This window comes from Podarcis tiliguerta (genome assembly GCF_965153285.1).
Source record: "Podarcis tiliguerta genome assembly, chromosome: 9".
NCBI classification, from domain to species: domain Eukaryota; kingdom Metazoa; phylum Chordata; class Lepidosauria; order Squamata; family Lacertidae; genus Podarcis; species Podarcis tiliguerta.
In genome coordinates this window covers 11,298,999-11,318,905 of record NC_139542.1, presented here as the reverse complement: position 1 = coordinate 11,318,905, position 19,907 = coordinate 11,298,999, and the positions used below count along the sequence as shown (strand labels likewise).

The window sequence follows — 19,907 nt, the reverse complement described above, 5'->3', positions numbered from 1 at the left end:
TGCTTAAGAATAAACAAATGATTTTAAAATATTCTTTCTGAGTTGTAAATGAGAATCTGAAATGAATGACAAGATAAAGGACAAGAGACTATTACTGTACACCCACCAACACCCCTGGTATGAATGAACTGAAGATTGGTAGTGGGTCCTCAGAGAAAACCTCTACCATGCCAATAGCCAGCCAGCCTCCTGCTACTAAACAAAACAAGACCTCGTCCCTCCTCTGTGCACATGGAGAGGACCTAGAAGAGGCATAGGGCATAGAAGGCACAGCTGACTAGTGAGCCAAACCAATATCTGTTGACATTTTTTATTACACCAATGTCCAAATGAAACAGGAGCAAAGTTGCGTGAATGCTGTGAAATGCTGGATTTCTATGATGGCTCAAAAGATTGAACAGGACACAAAAGAAGAAAAATGTTACAATGTTACAATGGTTCTGGAAACATTTAATATGGATTCAGCTGAGCTTAACACTATCTGGAAAAACAGATTGAAAATCCAAGCTGCCATTGTACCCTCACATCCAAACACTGCAAATTTCAAATGGACTCCAGCAGGTGGATTTGAATACAAACCACAAATTTTAAATCTTTAGCATCTATTAAGGCACTACTTTTTATCTCTTTGGACTGTAATATTTAAAACATTCAAGTATTTTTATGTCCCACCATGTTCAGTATGAAAAAAAAAAAATCTACATAATAGTGTTTCTGACTTGCTGTTATCTGTTTACACGATGTTCAGCAGCGCATAAAGACTAAACACATACTTAAAAGACTAGATATGCATACTATCACTGCTCAGTTCATGTCCTAGGCATGGTTCTGGAATTACTGTCCAAATAACTTTGGGGCTATATTTGACAACTCATAACATATGTATCTACCCTGTACCAACTTACCCCCATGGACTTCTGTCCTATTGCCAGAAGAGTAAGCCTCAAAAGGCAAAAAGCATATTATACCTAACTTTTGAAACTGGTCATGTCTCTGCTATTTATAGACAGCAAGACTATAACTTCAGTCAGCTTTTAGTGTGGAAGCAAATTTGACCATGCAAATACACCTATCTGTCCCAAATCGGTCAATTTCCCTAATCTCAACAGCGTTTGTACAGCTTAATACACAACACTTACAGAGACCATGTACCTCAAGAGATCCAGTAACTTCACATGAAACAAGATTTAAGCTGTGGTTGGCCCTATATGAATGAACCCCAAAGATCCTCAGGCTTGCTTGCATGTTCCCTCCTCCTTTGCCTGCAACCATTCCCACCCCTCCCTGCTTGCAGAAAGCCAATTTGTCATTTCATCTAAACTGTCAAATTATGGTCTGCTTTTGCCCTACAAACCAAGATCAAATCATGCTGCCATTGCCACTTCTGGAATCTGATACAGTGGTACCTCCGGTTACAAACTTAATTAGTTCTGGTGGTCCGTTCTTAATCCGAAACCGTTCTTAACATGAAGTGTGCTTTCACTAATGGGGCCTCCCGCTGCTGCCATGCTGCGCAACTTCTGCTCGTATCCGGGGCAAAGTTCGCAACCAGGAGCATCTACTCCCAGGTTAGTGGAGCTCGTTACCCGAAGCATTCGTAAGGAGGACAGTACGTAACCTGAGGTTCCACTGTACAGATAAAGCAAAGTGAGAAAAGAAACTTTACTAGGCATAATCAGATAATCAAGGACATGTTAGCAAGGAAAGGTTGGATCCAATGCTGCACTAGCGGAGTTCCATTCACCCAATGGATTTTCAGTTTCGTTTTATCTCCCCCTCATGCACTCCCATAGTCTCTCGGCAGGCTATTCCAACCCTGCAGAACTGATTTTAAGGATGAACAAGGGACTGGAGGGCACAGGAGAGAACAGGAAGTTCTGTTGCGCAAACAGATCCACAGTACTGGATACAAGCCAAAGCATCCAAGAAAGATGATTTTGAACGTGCCTGAAATTCTCTAAGATATTGTTTTGAAAGCAAATCAGATAAAAGCTTAAGACACATTGCGCTTCTTCAACTGCAACATTAGTTCAAGCTTCCTACGTCTTACAATCATTTTTAGATTTAAACTGCCAAAGAGGCCCTGTTCAGTGCCAAGGACATTTCATGGGCACACATAGTTCCCTCCTTGCCCTGCATGAACCACACACCTGCAGCTGTGCACTGTAGGGCAAGAGCAGTAATGGTGGGCAAACTGTTTTTCAGGAAAGTTTGTCCACCAGTTTTCACCTTCTCACTGGGTAATTGCAAAGTTCCACAGCACGCAACATGGAAAATATTGAAGGGAAAATGCAAGCAATTACTCTTATGCCATTAGGTGGCAATATAGCCTAACATATACAGTTTTAATTCAATCAATCAATTGTGATGATCTGAAAAATGATAATTTATTGTCACTCACAGGTAAACAAAAAAGGCTACACGTTATTTAACTGCTATCAGTCTAATCAAGAAAATGCTTATATCACTATGTAGATATAGCTTATATCACTATAAGTAGAGTTGAGTGTCCTGCTAATTAAAACGACTGTAGAATATAACTTGCATAGTATAAACAACCTACTTTTTAACAACAAAAAACATTTACTAGAGAACTGTGGGCTCTTTAATGTCCTCGATACATTTCTTACTATAAATCATGGAAAGATAGTTCAGGTTTATGAAAAAACTGAGATATCAAAGCTTTTTCCACTTAAAGCATGTGTCCAAATATCTTCAAAGAATGAAGCCATTTCTCAAATTTCCAAATTCCATTCACAGTAATACACTCTCAGACAAATTTTGACATCAAACCCATATTCATGACAAACACTGATATGCAACGTTGTTCCTTAATACTTAGGAGCACTGTCTGAACTTAAGTTGTAGTATGCATAGCAACTTAACATTTATGCAATATTAGTTTTCAAGTTTCCAGACTCTCAACAACTAAGACAAAAAAGTAGTACTAGTTGAACACACATGACTCTTCATATCAAAGCCTGTATTCCTACACACACACTTCCGCTTCAAGAAGTTTTCCACTTCTCCCATGCTTTCATGAATCAGAGCAAGGAAACCCAATTGATGTTCGCTCTGATTCAGTGCTAAAGAGCAGGTTTTCCTGGGGAAAGTGATAGGAAAAACAAAAAACTACTCAGACCCGTGCCTAGAAAGCATGGCAGAAGTGGAAACAACAACAAAAAAGGTAAACTGAGAACAAATCTTGGTTGCCTCATAATTTGTCTGGAGGAAGACAAACCACAACCATAGATTTGGATATGCATCAGCCCCACACTGTACTGCAGCAGCAGGACTGGAGAAGAGGATCTGAGAACTTTAACATTTGCTCATGTGTATTAAGCCATGGTTTGGTTTACTACATGCAAACTCAGTAAAAATACAAGTGGGGCAGAAGGCCCAATCAACATAGTGTACAAGCCGCCGCCCCCCCAAAATAAACTTTTGCAAGCACACCTGACTGTTGTTCATTTTAACAATGGCAAGTTTAAATGAGTCAGCTCCAGCAAGTATAGCTTTAAGCAAACTCTCTGAGACTAAGGTAAAGGTACCCCTGCCCGTTCGGGCCAGTCTTGCCAGACTCTAGGGTTGTGCGCCCATCTCACTTAAGAGGCCGGGGGCCAGCGCTGTCCGAAGACACTTCCGGGTCACATGGCCAGCGTGACAAGCTGCATCTGGTGAGCCAGCGCAGCACACGGAATGCCGTTTACCTTCCCGCTGGTAAGCGGTCCCTATTTATCTACTTGCACCCGAAGGTGCTTTCAAACTGCTAGGTTGGTAGGCGCTGGGACCGAACGACGGGAGCGCACCTCGCCACGGGGATTTGAACTGCCGACCTTTTGATCGGCAAGTCCTAGGCGCTGAGGCTTTAACCCACAGCGCCACCCGCGTCCCTCTCTGAGACTAGTCCCCCCCATTAATGTTAACACACACACTTGCTGTTTTGGATGGCATGACAAGTCTGCTCACCCCTCTTGGTGCAACAGCGTTGCAGGACAGCAGAGGCTTCACTGGGGCCCTGATGAGAGAACTTGAACAGCAGTGCCCTTCCTGGTAGGCGGCTTAAACCCCCTCCGCCTATCAAGAACTGATCCTAGCGGGCACCCAGCTTTGGCAAATGGGGATGCAGGCTGGGGACTCAGGCAGTGCCAGGGGGCGGAGCCAACGAAGCAGGTAGGCTTCCCTCAATCCACCCCTTGCCCATTTAAGCGGCCTGTACCTGGGGCACTACCTGTTTGTTCCTTTCCAGGGGTTTCCCCTGCCCACCCACCCTAGGTTTAAGCTGATAGTCAATGACTATGCTGTGAATACAGTGGTCGCCGTTCTTTAAGCAGCCAGGTAGGAATTTGCTCACCGGGTGGTTTTGCCTACCTCATCCGGTGGTTTTGCCTACCTCATAGCAATCGTCTGGTTGGGCATTGGGGCAATCCTTTGCTTCGGATGGAGGGGAGGATGTAGCCTCCATTAACACACACTTGCTGGTTTGGATGACATGACAAAATGCAGTTAAACTAAAGGAACAAATGCTCCTAACTCCTTTTCTCACCTGCATAGGAAAGATGAGCTGAAAGGGGAGCACGTAAGCCAGCGGCATGCTCCTGTTTAGTGTGGCATGAAAAAATATGGCCATTCTCTCAAAAATCCTTCCCACAAGCTTTCAAAGATTTTGCTTTCAATATGCAACGTATGGCAATTAAAGGGTACTCAAAAACACACTGAAAGAGAATAGGAGCCTGAAACTGATTCAGCACACTTGGATTATGCATACTTTTGGTTTTAATTCACTTACACATTTACAAATAGAGACCTTATACACACACACACAAACACACACTCTCTATATATACATATACATATATATACACATATACACACACACACACACACTTATACTGTACATGATTTACAATGGTTTGTAACTTTGAAACAGCAAAATCTGATAATGTGTCTATTTCTGTTGCTTATTCATTTTCTGGAACAATGCTTTCATAGAAAAGGAGAACTCTGTACAAAAATATAACAACAGAATATTTCCATTATTGAAAGCTTCCCAGCCCACCTCACTAGAAAATATATTTAAGTGAAAACCTTACAGTATTTTTAAACTGCCTGTATTCAGATTGTATAAATACAGAGAACTTCTAATTTAAATAGAATTTAAGAGTAACACTAGTTTTGTAGCTAGCATGAAAGGAGATGTATAGAATGTTGCAAACTCTTACCACATTAGGAGCCTTTTATTTATATGTTAAGGCACAACCACCTCCAAGCAGCTCCTAACCTGCTGGAAGCAACATGGAATGCCTTCGTTTAAGTGTCTCTGTATTGGCCTGGTTACCATACAGTGTGCATTACATCCAGCTATGCCAAAATCTCAGGACACACTGTGCTGGTTCAGATTATCATATCTTGTATTAAGATATACACAGCCCTTTTGTTCAAGCTGTAATTAAGCCATGAGATTTGTAAGCCGTGACATTTCCTTCCTTTGTCCAAACCAGAAAAGTATGGCTATCAAATTAGGAACAAGCCAAGACTATTAGGACCAACTTCAAACCATGGTTTAATACTTCTGGCTTGCTCCGAAGCTGGTAACTACAGTTTCTCAGTTTGGGCAAAGCAATGAACTATGGTGAATAAGAAACTTCCTAGCTTCATAGTGAGTGGCTCCCAAAAGTGACAGAAGTTCTTTGTATGGCAAAAGGCTCTATGAGACCCAACTGAAATAACTGACAACTTTTCACACTGGTTTTAAAGTAGTCTAAGTTGAACAAGTCTGTATCCAAATCCTAAACCCCCATATCCCTCTCTAAGTTAGGGTAATCTATTGGGCAAACAGATATCTCAAACACAGCACAAGGTCAGAGGAAAATCTGATCCTCTATCCAGCTCTAAGCTTAAGTCAGGGTGGGTGGTGGAAAGGGACAAGCTTCTGTCTCTGACAGATCAGGATGGGGGTGGGGGAGTCTCTATACCTTCTTGATCTTCAAGCTGATGAGGGGAGGCAGAGCTAGCTAGTTTACCTCTGCATGTAGCTCCATATTTAGATTCAAGTTGATCATATTTAGATTAATGTTGTTGATCATAGCCTGGGTTCCATCTAACCATGGGGAAATGGGGGGGGAGGCCAAACAAAATCTACCTACCCCTGTCACACATAAAGAACATGAAACAAAATGCTGCAATACATCTCCAGCTCTTAAACAGAATTGTTCCTGTTTTGGGCTCCAGTCAATCTGGAACAAGAGTCAGACAGCACTGTTCAGAACTTGAGGGAAGGCCTTTAGGAGAGACAGTAAGAACTCCTGAAAACTTCCCCTTACTGCACTATATACACTAAGACACAGGGCTAACTTCCTGATCTGATCCCAAATCCTCTGCTGCTGATGAGCACAAGGTTTCTTGAAAATGGAAAAAGTCAAAGGCACCTATTTTGTCTACCCACCCGCAGAAGTCTCCCCGTGGCAAGCACCCACCCCCCTTTTCCAATCTTTCAAGGCTCGCCTAAGCTTGTTACTATCTCAATAAATCAATGTTTATTATGACACGAACACAGAAACTATTTCGGAATCATAAATACAATGTCAGTTATGCACTCATTCTGTTTTCTATTTGCCTTAATAAACTTTGTTTGCTAATTCTGTCATACTTTGACAGATCAGTCCCATCACTCCTGTAATATTTCTTTAAATCAAAACAATTGTGAGAGGGATAATGTGGATTGAGGTGTTAGCTCTTTCTCTGTACACACATTTCTCCTCAAGATACAATCCCTCTCCTCTCCCATCCAAGACTTACTTTCTTTCTCTCTTTCTCTCCCTCTCTCACACACAAAACCACTTCACCCAGTTTTTCTACTCCTCTCCTTGCTTCCTCCAATCCAGTGTTTTCCCACTTTTAAAAATCCTCCCCACCCCTAAACACCTATCTGGCATCTAGAGGTGGGCAGGAGGAAACTGGAGAGGAAAAGTTTAAAAGCCCATTCCTCTGCCCCCCCCCCCCAATAGAATGCATCTTCCACATTTCAAGGTTTTAGTACCCTATACTAGTGCTGAGGGCATCAAACATATCTGAACTTCAGAGAGCTGAATATTTAAGCATTAAAAGATACTAGAGCAGAGGTTTTCAGATTGTCTGATGACTAGCTACATTCAGGTGGAACCACAATAAGGCTGCGTAACAGTCAATTTCTATGCTTGGCCCTGTACAGTACTTGATTCTCTCCCTGCCCCACTGCTGAGACCATTTTGACCACCCTTACTTCTTGGCCATCATTACTGCCTTTGGTTTGGCTAGGTCACAATAGCTGTCATGAATGTCGAAGCCACAACTAAAAAATCCATGTATATTGGGCCTCATGGCTTCCCTTCCACCTGGGAGCTCTTTCAAGTTTCTGAGCTGCCCAACCAAAGTATTCCTATCCTGGGACCTGTGGGAGAATTTGAATTCCATCAAAACTCACTACTTTCCCTCCTCTCACAAAAGAGACTACACCACTTAATTCAGCCACTCAAATCTTCACCCACAACTGAATCCAAAGGTGTTTTCCTATGAGTACAAGAACACTGCCTAAGAAAAAGGAATTGAAATCCAGAGGCGGCCCTCTTTTGTTCAAGTCCTTGCACAACATTATTTACTATTTTTCTATGTATTCTGTACCTTGAACTGTTTACAGCTTAAATTCCTTTCTTGTGCACAATCATCAGACATCATAACTATCAGGTGACTGACACCTGTCGAAGTTGGCCCATGAGGATGGGAGAGATAGGTCAATGTGGCTTGCTCAGTCCTGTGCACAGCATTTCCCAAACACCTGACAATCAGATGATTGTCAGTCGTTTGGGAAGTGCTGCGCACAAGGCTGAATAAGCTTTGCAAGCCCTGCACTAGGTTTTTGGTTGAACACAGGCTTGCAAAGTGACTTGTGCAGCGTTTCCCAATCAGCTGGTTGTCGGGCATTTGGAAAGTGTTGCACGAAGGGCTTTGCAAGGGCTGTGCTAAGTGCTTTCCAAGCACATGGCTTGCAAAGTTATTTGCACAGTATCTGACAATCAGCTGATTGTCTGATACTTCAGAAGTGCTGAACAAGGGGCTTTACATACACAACCAACAAGCAGTGCCTATAAAGCCCTTTCAGCCCAGCCTCATGTCATTATAACATCAGGTATAGGACAGATGGGTACGGGTTGCCTGAAACAGCCTTGCAGGCCAAATGGAGAGGCCTTGTGGGCCAAATTTATTCCTTAGGTTAGAGGTTTCGCACCCCAGCAATAAACAACAAACCAGTATTTTTTCTTCGACCATATGCAGTTTGTTTTGCAATGATTATTCAAATACTGCCAACCATGCAAGACAGAAAACTACTCAGAAATACTGTACATCAAATTCATGCCTGTTGGGAAATACCCATTATTCACAACTCTGGCAAACTTCTGTTTCCAACACAATTTTGGAAAAAAGTAAGCTGAAGATAATCTGTAATAAGAACAGGGCATCTATCCAATAAAGTTAAGCACCTGCAAGTTCAATTTATTTAAATACAAGAAGTTTAACTCTGGCTCACTGAAGTCAATGAGACATATGCTTAACTCTGGCTAGTTCGTGGCTGTGGTAACTTTATCAAATTTAACTATCTGCAGCATATCAGAAAGGCAAATTGCTACTATCAGCTTTGCCAATATTTATTTTCTAAATCAACTAAATAAATTACACTCATATTATGCAATTTGAGACTCTCTTTCAAACACAACCACAGAATAGGGCTAACACACAAGTATTTACAGGTAACAGGTTCTTCACTTGAAGACTTCTCAATTCTATTTCATTTAAAATATGTAAACAAAAAAATCAACACTTGAGCTATTTGGCTACTTCAGAGATTCTGGATACTACAGATTATTAACAAAAACTGGAGAATGGGGGAGACCTAATGGCAAACTTCATTATAAACCAGCTACTTAACTGAATACTAGCATATAAATAAAGAGCACCTCAGACTTCAATCCACAGGCAAAAAAGAAGAGCTGGATGGATATAAAGGAACCATGAACAGGCTTCCCATTCCTAACATCCCATGCACTGCCAGTACGCACATAGGTATGGGGAGAAACAGAGCTCTATTAAATCTATCAGGTTCTAACATGCATGGGTGCTATCCATGGTGCAAATGGATTGTTTGCAAAATGTTTTTGAACTGAAGAATGCTCAGATGTTTGTTTGTCTGTTTGTTTGTTACTTTGAACACTTTCCCCAGCATATGTTAAATAAAACCACAAGACATCTATACTAACTCCTGGTGTATGGCATTTATACCTCACACAGGAAAGCATTTAAATGACCACAGAAAATATATTGGAGGAAAGGCACCTTCCCCAATTAAGTGTGTACCAATTAAGATTTCAGGATAAAAGTTAGACTTGAGACAAAGTTTCACCGTGCCAATGAAGCTGCCATCTAGCTGCTCTTAAATGGGCATGGATTATGGTACCTTTGCCCCACAGTAAGGACTAAGACTAACAAATATTAAATATTTAATGCACCATTTAGGCACCTAAAATGATAGGAGTATTTAACAGGATCTTTACCATCTAAGGGAAGTAACTTCAAATAATCTGTTTTTCAGGATGATACTTTTATTTTACAGATAAATTTACACATAAGACACACAAAAATATTTTTTTTAAAGGAAGCCACTTGTAATTTACCTATACCCCAGCCATGGGGAAAGAGGACTATAAGTTCTATAACAATCTTTGCTTATAAACAGCATTTCCTAAATCTCTGGGGGGGGGGGGGGAAGAAACTCATAAGCTTTAAAGCTTGCATAGATTGGCAAGGGAGTGCTAATAGCACAATCCCAAAGTTCTTTTTCAACATCAATAAAATAGTCCATTTTCTAGGGGTAAAGAGCAGAAATATATCGTATCCCAACACAATATAGCACTTTACTGCATCCTATCATCCCCACAAATGATATATGTATCTACAATACTCCCCAAAAAGAAACATGCTTATGTTCTGGCTAGCCATGCCCCAAGATGAACCTAAAAAAATTTAATTTTCCCTCAAGAAGGAAAACACACAATACTGTACATTTATTATTTGATTAACACTATGTATCAAATGCAGCAGCAGCAACTCTTTTTTGTCAAAAGATATGGACATTTTTAAACTTCTAAATGCACCATAAACACAAGTGTTGTGTTTTGTGTGTATTACAGGGACACACAAATTCACGGCTACTTCCCTGAGTTTTATTAAAGGGATACTCCTGTAAGCCATTTTTCAGGATAATCCTTTCAGTTTCAATATTTTATTTACAGCTGTAACTAAACTGTGAATTCTTAAGAGTGAATGCCACAAAATGGCAAGAAATTCTGCCTCACATTCTACAACAAAAGTGCACACACACACACACAGCCCCTCTCAGTCTATAAAACCTAGTGTGGCTGGGTCCTCCAAGGCAACACACTCCTGTGTATTCCTCACAGTGCTTTTCAGCTGCCACAGGATTCCACCCTCCCTGAAAAAAAACACATCCTTATCTAAATGATGTTTACCAAAACTGTGTTCCATAGGATTTACAGTACTTTCTTATGTATGTGCATGCAGCTGGAGTCTGACCCTGACGATCAAGAACACACAACTCCACTGTTAAAGGACATCAGCGCAGGCAATAATGACCCAAGGGGGGGGGGGGCAATTAGAATGGACGTTGTGGTGGCTTTCACAGACCCAAACAAAAAGGTGGGTGGGGTCTAACTCAGTTTGGGGGCCTTAGATCCCCTCCCTATTCCCCAAAGATAAGAAGAGTGCCTCTCTGAGGCCCGCAGCCGGAGGAAACTACACCACAGGCAGCTGCTTCGGCACAGAGCCTTATCATATACACTGTTGTCGCACTTGCGCCCCACTTCACACGACACCTCCGGGATGAGGGAACAGGTCTTGGGCGTGTCAAAAGGTGCGCTTTTAAGAGCAATGCATGCGCCCTCCTGGCTTTGCAGCCGATCCTGCTCCAGGGGGCAGCTACGGCCAACGCTCCCAGGTGTGCAGGTGTGGCCAAGCGCTGTTGGCATCCGCATCTGGCCGTAGTAGCACCTCTTCCCCCAGAGTAGCATGCGGGGTTCTTACATCAGAAAAACACAAGGGAGGGGAAGAGTGAGAAAGAGGCGGGGAGGGGGGGGGAGGAAGAACACGTCTGCAGCACTTATCGCAACTTACGGGTTCAGCAACTCCGTGGAGATTCCCACCCACACCCACCCTCGGTTTACCAACAGCTGGCGTTGAACGCAGCTGGTCTTGCGAGTCATGGCAACAGCCGAGACCCCACCCCAAGGAGTCCTTGCACCCGATACCGAGGGGGTCGGGGTCGAGACGTGGGTCGCGGAGGAGCCCCCGGCGCCCTCCGAGGCCTCTCCGAGAGCCCACCCTGCCTGGAGGTCCTTGCCCGGCCTACTTCCCCAGCTCACCTTCCGCCAGCAGCTCCTCCACCGTGACCTGGAAGCGCCCCACGGCGAAGACCCTGCTGCTGCCCACGGCCGGCCCGCCTCCGGCCACAAAGCCCGACACGGCCGCCGACGTCCCTCCGCCGCCTCCACCTCCGCCGCCGCTACTCGTGCTGCCTCCGGTGCCGTCAGACTTGGGCATGCGAGAAAACTTCTTCATGGCGGGCGAGGAGCTCGGGGAAGTAGACCCGAGGAGGAGCGGGGCGAGGGGGAGAAGAAGCCGCCGCCGCCGCCGCCGCCCAAGGAGCCGCCCCTTCTTCCCTCAAGGGCTGGGACCGCGGAGGCTCGCGCCAGTCAGTCAGCGCCCGGCCCCGCACTGGGGAGCCCCAGGCCGCCGCCGCCGCCGCCGCTACTGTGGGAACCTGCGCTTGACAACCCCGGCTCCGCCGCGCCTCACATTCCGGGAAGGAAAGTGGCGTGTTATGTGTCTGAGGCGAGCCGAGCCTCGGCCACCCCCGCCTGCAGCGCCGTATCTCTCCCCTTCTCTCACACACGAGCGCGCGCTCTCGCGCCCGCGCTTCTTCCCTCACAGGGGAAAGGAAAAAAAAAAAGAGAGACGCTGTGAGGGACGGAGAGACCCCTCCCCCTCCCGCTCCAGAACCAGGCTGCAGGCGCGCGCGCACACACACACGCCGCCCTTTAACGTTCCGCCGCGCGCGCGCGCGCACGGCTGAAGGGAAGGACGAGAGGGAAAACCCGAACTGGATTTCATGCCCCCCCCCCTTCGCCCTGCTGTCAAATACTTCCAACGTCTCCCTGCTTGCTTTTTTTTTTAACCCCTTCGCGCAAGCCAGAGGAGTTGTTGTTGTGGGGGGGGGGGGGCGGGGGAAAGAATCATTGCCCTGAGGGAAGGGAAGGAAAGGCGAGCCTCGCCCCCCCCCAAAAAAGGAGGTCTGCGCACGCGCGTGGCTGGCTCGTTACTTTTTTTTCTTCCTCCTCTTCTTAACAAGTCCCCGCCCTCCTCGCAACGCCGCTCTGTGCTGCCGGAAGTGAGGTTGCCACGCCTGGGTAGCACGTGCTTGGGAGGGGTGGGGTGGGGGAAGCTTCGAGGGGGAACCGCTTTGGTTTGGCTGGCGCCGCCCATCTCTGCTTCAGGGGGCGCGGGCGCTCACGTGCTGCTGTTGCTGCCGCCGGGATTTTTTTCCCCCTCTTGCGAGGCGAGCGTTCGAAATCGTTGGATGGAGCCGTTGGAAAAGGACCGTTAGGCTAAAGGGGGGGGGCGGAGGGGATTGGGGTGGAAATGGAGTTTCTGGGCCGCTGGTGTTGCTGATTTTCTTATTTTATTTTTATTTACAGTGGTACCTCGGGTTACAGACGTTTCAGGTTACAGACTCTGCTAACCCAGAAATATTACCTCAGGTTAAGAACTTTGCTTCAGGATGAGAACAGAAATCCTGCGGTGGTGGCAGCAGGAGGCCCTATTAAAGTGGTACCTCAGGTTAAGAACAGTTTCAGGTTAAGAACAGACCTCCAGAACGAATCAAGTTCTTAACCCGAGGTACCACTGTATTTTTGTTCGCTCTATATTTTTATGAAAAATCTCAAAGCGGTTTACAGCATATTAAATCAATAAAACATAAAAGCACCTGAAGAAAGTCAAATATAGAGTATACAGTGGTACCTCTGGATGCGAACAGGATCCGTTCCGGAGCACTGTTCACATCCTGAGCAGAACACAACCCGCATCTGCGTGGGTTGCGATTCGCCGCTTCTGTGCATGCGTGTGACATCATTTTGAGTGTCTGTGCATGTGTGAGTGGTGAAACCTGGAAGTAACTCCGTTACTTCCGAGTTGCTGCAGAGCACAACCTGAAAACTCTCGACCTGAAGCAACTTTAACCCAAGGAATGACTGTACAGTGGACCCTCGGGTTATGTTACCTGTGGGTAGCGTAACTTTCGGGTTGCGAACGCTGCAAACTTCCGTATACTTCTGGGTTTCGCTCTGCGCACATGTGCAGAAGCACTCTATCACACCACACGCGTGCGCACAAGCAGCACCTCGTTGCGAACTTTTCGGGGTATGTAAGGATCCCCCAGAACGAATTAAGTTCGTATCTGGAGGGTCCACTGTACAGTCAAAGCAACATAACACAAAACTAAAATGTGATCTTAAAAGATTTCAAAATAAAACATTACAAAGGAGGTCAAGTACAGAATACATAGTTAACATTTATCTAGTATTGAATACTGCATGGCAGCAGATTTCCCTGCATTTCTTCAAAATCATACAAATAGATACTTACTGATGCAGAGAGTATGGACTTTACTCTTTAGTGTGCACCTGCTCTAAAAAGCAGTCTGCTCTCTGGCATCAAGCCAGAAATTAAAAATCGATAGATGGATCTTAGTTTCAACCGAGAATATGTCAGTTTCCCCTAAAAAAAAAAAAAAAATGCAGGTTTGCCTTTAGGAACACCTAATATTTCTCATTTACTTTTTCTGAAAATAGTTAAAAGCTGGTGTTCCATATGTCCCTCAAACTTTTTAAAAAAAGAAACACCCAAAAACTTTGACTCAAAACTTTGATAAGCTAAGAATGTACACCCTCAATTCTTTGCCAGAGCTTTAGCAGCTGCCTTCAGTTTTCCATTTGGCAGCTCTGGAAATTCAAGGAACTAATGGCACTTTACCTACTCAGTTGCCTTGGAAATAAGATGCAGCATATGCAGGTTGGATTTACATCCAAATATCACCACCTCCCCCCCCCCAAATCTGTAAGTACTTTTTGCAATGTATTCCCAGAGTTTGTAATAATCCTCTAAGACTGATCTGTGCAAAACACATGCATACACACAAAAGCAAAAGTCTCTAGTGTTCCAAAATCTATTTCCTGTTCCCAGGTACAAAGAGAAAAATGGTTAACTGCTGGTTTCAGAACAATATTTATAAAGAAGCTAAAGAGTGGTTGAAGCAAGCCCTCTTTCAATTCCCCAGGTAACAAGTAGATTTAGAGAGCCTGAAAAGAAAGCCTAAGGTTTTTTAAGTTTTTTTTTTAAAGTACCACTATTAAGGGGGTTGTAATAAATATGGCAAAGCTTATATTTGACCAAAATATTATGCCTAAACAAAATCAATTTTCTCCATACATCAACTAAAGCAGCAAAGGCAAAGGCTTCCTTAATGAAAATATTTATGCAGCTTGTGGTTGAGCACAGAACATTAATCCACTGGGGAGAAGCCTCTTCTTACTCCAGCCGCCTCATTAAAAATGCAATTTCTTATTGCCCAGTTCTCAAGTCCTCTCAACTACTTTGCATACAGTTTTACAGCTGTGTTAATCAAAATTATCAATCTGTAATTGGTAGGTAGCTTCCTATTGCCCTCCCTTTAAAAACAGGAACCATAATACTCAAATCATACCCAAGAGGAGAAATACTTGCCAAATCAGTATAATCTTAAACCTGGGAGCCATGGTTACATTTAAACAATCTGTATGTCATGTTATCCTCTGTCAATGCCTTTAGAGCAGGTATGTTCAAAGTCCGGCCCAGGGGAACAGTTTATTTCAATCCCCCCCAAAATTCAACAACTTTGGTGTAAAACCGGAAAAGTTTGGACACCCCTGCTTTAGAGAGATGGCTCCAGCTTGCTTGCCCCAGATCTCTGCCATTCCAGCAGGTCCACCGGCACCAGGAACCAAGATTTGATGCCACTCCAAAGGCTTTGAAAGCGAAGAGCCCTCATCAACCCAACAGACCTTGAGCAAAGTAAGGGGAGAAAGCTGCATGGCGTAGCATCCTACCAGGTGCATTGCAGAGGGAAGCATGACTGACCACACTGCCATGCAGTGGCACAGTGGAAACAGCCATGTCTCTTCCCACCCCGAACCTGTGTACCTGGCAGGATGCTACTTTACATTGAAGTCCTTTCTCAGATCCAGTTTTGGGCTGAGAATCGGGATGATCGCTGCCACTGTTTTGCTATTGGGGGGTTAAGAGTGGGTGGGGAGCAGAGCAGGTGAAGGAGGGTGGCATGGGTAGAGTCTTCAAGGTCAGACGGAGAAGCCTGGAGCATCGTGTTAGGCCATGGGTAGGCAAACTAGGGGCCGGATCCGGCCCAATCACCTTCTAAATCCGGCCCGTGGACGATCCGGGAATCAGCGTGTTTTTACATGAGTAGAATGTGTCCTTTTATTTAAAATGCATCTCTGGGTTATTTGTGAGGCCTGCCTGGTATTTTTTACAAGAGTAGAATTCATTCATTTTTTAATTTTAATTTTAAATATAGCCTGGCCCCCCACAAGGTCTGAGGAACAGTGGACCAGCCCCCTGCTGAAAAAGTTTGCTGACCCCTGTGTTAGGCCACTGGACGCAAAGTTCCCCAATCCCTGTTGTAAACAGTGTTGCATAGCTACTGAACGTGCTCTTTGGACTGTTACTGGTGCAGGGGGAGAGAGATTTCCAAAGAGACTTCCCTCCTGTGACTGTTGCCATTTTGGCTACATAAGTGATGGTCTTCTGAGAATTGAATAATCAGAATGGAGGCTATAGGGTACCTTTCCAGGAATCGCATCTTCCCCTGGGGCCTTTTCACACAGCAGCTTGTAATTAGTTTCTCTATGTCAGGATTTATCTACTGGTATATGGGTCCATAGATCGGTATCACGGAAATTAACATTAAAATCTTGCAAAGCTAGATCAGGAAAGTCTTACCAAATACAAACAGGAAGGGTGATCTCCAGGCAGGTTGTGAAACACCGGTTGTTAAAATATTGTTATAATAATAAAAACCATAATTAACAATTTCTCAGATGTTGGCACCGTTTGAATTTCAGCACCGAGAGAAGCCCAAAGCTGCCTTTGGTAATCAACCTTCCTTTTCAATAGAAATGTCTATTCCTTTTTTGCTTTCTAAGACCCTGGTGGACTATTCTTTCTTAGCTGGTTTGCACATTATCGAATCATAAAGGTTTGAAAATTGGTTTATTGAAGCTGGGACCACAGGAGCTGGCTTAATATTTTCCCGCATTTGTTGAAAAGTACCATAAGACTGGAAGAAGCCAAATCTTCAGTTTAAAATCTGATACACAAGGGTTATAGGATCAGATGTTAATAGGTTATTAATATCCACCACAGGCCTATCTCAGTGAAGATATTTAGACTATGAAACTTCTACTGCTATCATATTTGGAATTACAAAATTCCCATATCAGAATATTTTTTAAATTGGCTTTGATTGCCTATTGAATGCTGCTTCCATTTTGGTGGTAAATCAGATCCCCAAAACTGTCAATAACATATGCATAGCACAAGCACTGGTGGCAGAAATATGTGAATATTTTCCATAACAGTCAATGGGACTTCTTCCACTTAATTTTTTTTAATGTAACATAGGGCCCATTCCCACATTATATTATGTGTGTAACTTGCAGTCATGTCAGGAGTTAAAAAAAACTAATTATATGTGCAGTTCTCAGTTAGGTTGCCATATTTTGACGGGCAAAAGAGAGGACACATTTGCCAACTTACACTTTTGACTATGGATCTCTATGATGACTCATGAAAAAGAGGGTGTGTCCTGAAAAAAGAGGACATATGGCAACCCTAGTTGGGAGGATTTAACCCTTCCCAGCCCACCTGTGATCCCAATGAACATTACCTACCCCATGCTGCAGTTAGTGATGGGGAAAGCACCAGTTCTAGTGCCAACAAAATACAAGAGTCCTTAGATTTCATTAGAGAAAGGGGGAAAATGTCCATTTCCCTCAAGTCCCAGTTTTGCTGTAATAGTCTTGGTATTCCTGCCAATAAATATACCAGCCAACGTTGTAACAGTTTGGATAACTATCCTTGTGAGTTTCAATCAGAAAAAAGCAACATTTTTCTAAACAGCATCAATAAAGTACTTGGAATTTCTAAGGGGAATATAAACATTGATTAAAAACTAAGACCATCTGTCTTCATTCTGGATCTTATCTGTGATGTTTATATTTAATGTGTAGTCTTGAGTTGTTTAAAATAACTTATCCTTTTTCCCCCTTCTGCAACTAGAACTTATTCCTAGGAAACAAAATTTCATCAGTGTCAGGCTCAGTGACCCAAGATTGCTGGAAAGAAACATGTGTTACATCACACTTTTGTTTTTTGATAAACTGAAAATTTCACAATTGCTCTTACAAGGAGACTTCCAGGCTGGTTGGTTGAAATGTTGCAGCTGCTGAAAGGATCTCCAGAGATGGGGTGTGATCCACCTTATTCCTTGCCACAAGAGGGGAACTGGATGGTGCACAACTTGAGTTACTGCCATAGGAAAAAATGAGCATTATGAATTAATGACACGTGTTCCTTAATTTAAACTATTCTCTTTTATTCTAGAGTCCCATACAGTGTTAGGGAGAATAGTTTCCTTCATATACAGTACCTCAGTTCTGCAAAGCTACTTTTTCTGCAAATAAGCATATACCAATGTACATTCTTCTGCATTTTCTCTTTGTGTTCTGAGAAATAACTTTTATACAATCACAAAGAACAAAAATGATGCAATCCACTCTCCCTTAGCTTATCAAATGTTCCTTCTTTAGCACTTTTGCTGATGTCCCTGGCTTATGTACAGTTTCAGTTACAGTTACCAGCCTCCACATCAAATGTTTACTTTTACTGCGGCAACTAACGAAACACACAGGAGTCCTACGGTTTTTGCTCATGTCGGGAACATAATGTTAAAGATCCAGTGTGGTCCAAGAGTTAAGAGCCCAGGTTTACTTCAAATTACATCATAGCAAGCAGGCATACTCAATGGGCTTTGCAGACAAATTATCTGTCAATTTCAGTTTCCCATCTGTAAACGAAATAAGCATCCAGCCCACATTGCACAAAGCAAGCATGATGTAAGGGATGCCTCAAACCAGGAGTGTAGCTGGGACTCTAAGGCAAAGGCTTTAGTCCTGTGGCAAGCTAGCTGGGTTTTTGCAACCCCAATTGCTTTTTTTAAAAAAACACCTTTTTACTTAGGTATTTATAGGATGTGCACAGGAAGGCAATGATGCTCTGGTTGCTACTAGCTCTGCTACCTTTTGACCGTCTTCAGCGTGGTATACTGAATTACTGCAAGTTACTTGTGATCATTTTATTAAGGGAAGAGACCCTCTGTACTCGCTTGGCTGTCTAGCCACTTAGGAAATACTTTTTATAGTTCTTAATCACAAGGAGGACAGATGTGGACTGGAACCTGGGGAACACATTGATGCTGGTTCCTGTGGGATGCAAGTACTTGGCAACAGCAATTCTATGGAGGAGTTATTTTTTAGTCATGGCCTCTAGAGGTTCCACAGTGATTTAGCTAAGGGGTTAGCATTGCTGTGCTGACAGCTGCTCCCCATCTATTATTGCCTAATTTCTTAATGATGATACAGTATATTGAAGTTTATAAAGCCATGTAAAAGAGAGATCCTACTGTGTGTGTTTGGCGTTATTTTCCATATTTCGGTACTATTTACCGTATTTTTCGCTCAATAAGACGCACATGACCATTAGACTCACCTAGTTTTTAGAAGGGAAATGCAAGGGAAAAAACCTATTTTTAAAGGGAGCGCTGAGCAGAGCCTGTATGCATCCCAGGCTCTGCTCAGCACTCCCTTTCACGAGCTGTGTGGAGCGTGTGTGCGGCACTTGTAGGCTTTTTCCCAGGAGGGAGAAGTCCCCAAGAGAAGTCCCCCACACATGCTCCATGCGGCTTGTGAAAGGGAGTGCGGCTCTTGTGGCAGGTGGGGGAAGGGACTGAGGGGCTGCCCTCTGTCCCTTCCCCCATCTCCCACAAAAGCCCCCAAGAGCGGTGCGCTCTTTAAAGAGTGCTTGGCTCCTGTGGGCTTTTCTACGAGGTGGGGGAATTCCCCCACATCATAGAAAAGCCCACAGAAGCCATGCACCCTTTAAAGAGCGCACAGTTTTTGCGTGCTTTTCTATGAGGTGGGAGAAGGGATTGACACGGCCAGTCAGTCCCTTCTCCGTCCTCGGGGAAAAGCCCCTAAGAGAGGCGAGCTCTTTAAAGGGTGCACGGCTCCTGCGGGCTTTTCTACAAGGTGGGGGATGGGACTGACGTGGCCAGTCGGTCCCTTCTCCCTCCTGGGGAAAAGCCAGCAAGAGCCGCGCAGAGCTTGTGGGCTTTTCCCGCCTGCCTCCCCCTGCATTCGTTCCATAAGGCGCACACAGATTTCCCCTTACCTTTTAGGAGGGAAAAACTGCGTCTTATGGAGCGAAAAATACAGTAACTTGAAGCATAGGAAACTGGCCTTTACCAGGTCAGACTATAAGTCCATCCATCCCAATATTGCATATTATGGCTTGCAGCTGTACTCCAAAGTCTCCCTACGAAGGTCTTCCACAGTACTGACTACTTGATCCTGGAAGCGTCCGAGGTTGAAACTGGGACCTTCTCCATGGAAAGGAAACCGACAAGGAGAAAG

At 44.0% G+C, this 19,907-nt stretch overlaps 1 protein-coding gene and 1 long non-coding RNA gene across 5 annotated transcripts in view; one reads left to right on the top strand and one right to left on the bottom strand.

Annotated features, from left to right (window-relative positions):
- The window catches only part of BMP2K (BMP2 inducible kinase), a 45,617-nt gene extending 31,303 nt beyond the window's left edge, over positions 1–14,314 (bottom strand). For all 4 annotated transcript variants that reach the window (XM_083398255.1, XM_083398256.1, XM_083398257.1 and 1 more), the window contains exon 1: positions 11,469–14,314. In XM_083398255.1, coding sequence (XP_083254381.1) covers positions 11,469–11,664 — 196 coding nt within the window. In that variant the 5' untranslated portion in view covers positions 11,665–14,314. The remainder of the gene's footprint in view (positions 1–11,468) is intronic.
- On the top strand, positions 14,025–18,890 carry LOC310657751. Its single transcript, XR_014501896.1, has 2 exons — positions 14,025–14,087; positions 14,312–18,890. It is a non-coding gene; the product is annotated as an uncharacterized lncRNA (long non-coding RNA).
- The last annotated feature ends 1,017 nt before the right edge of the window (positions 18,891–19,907 follow it).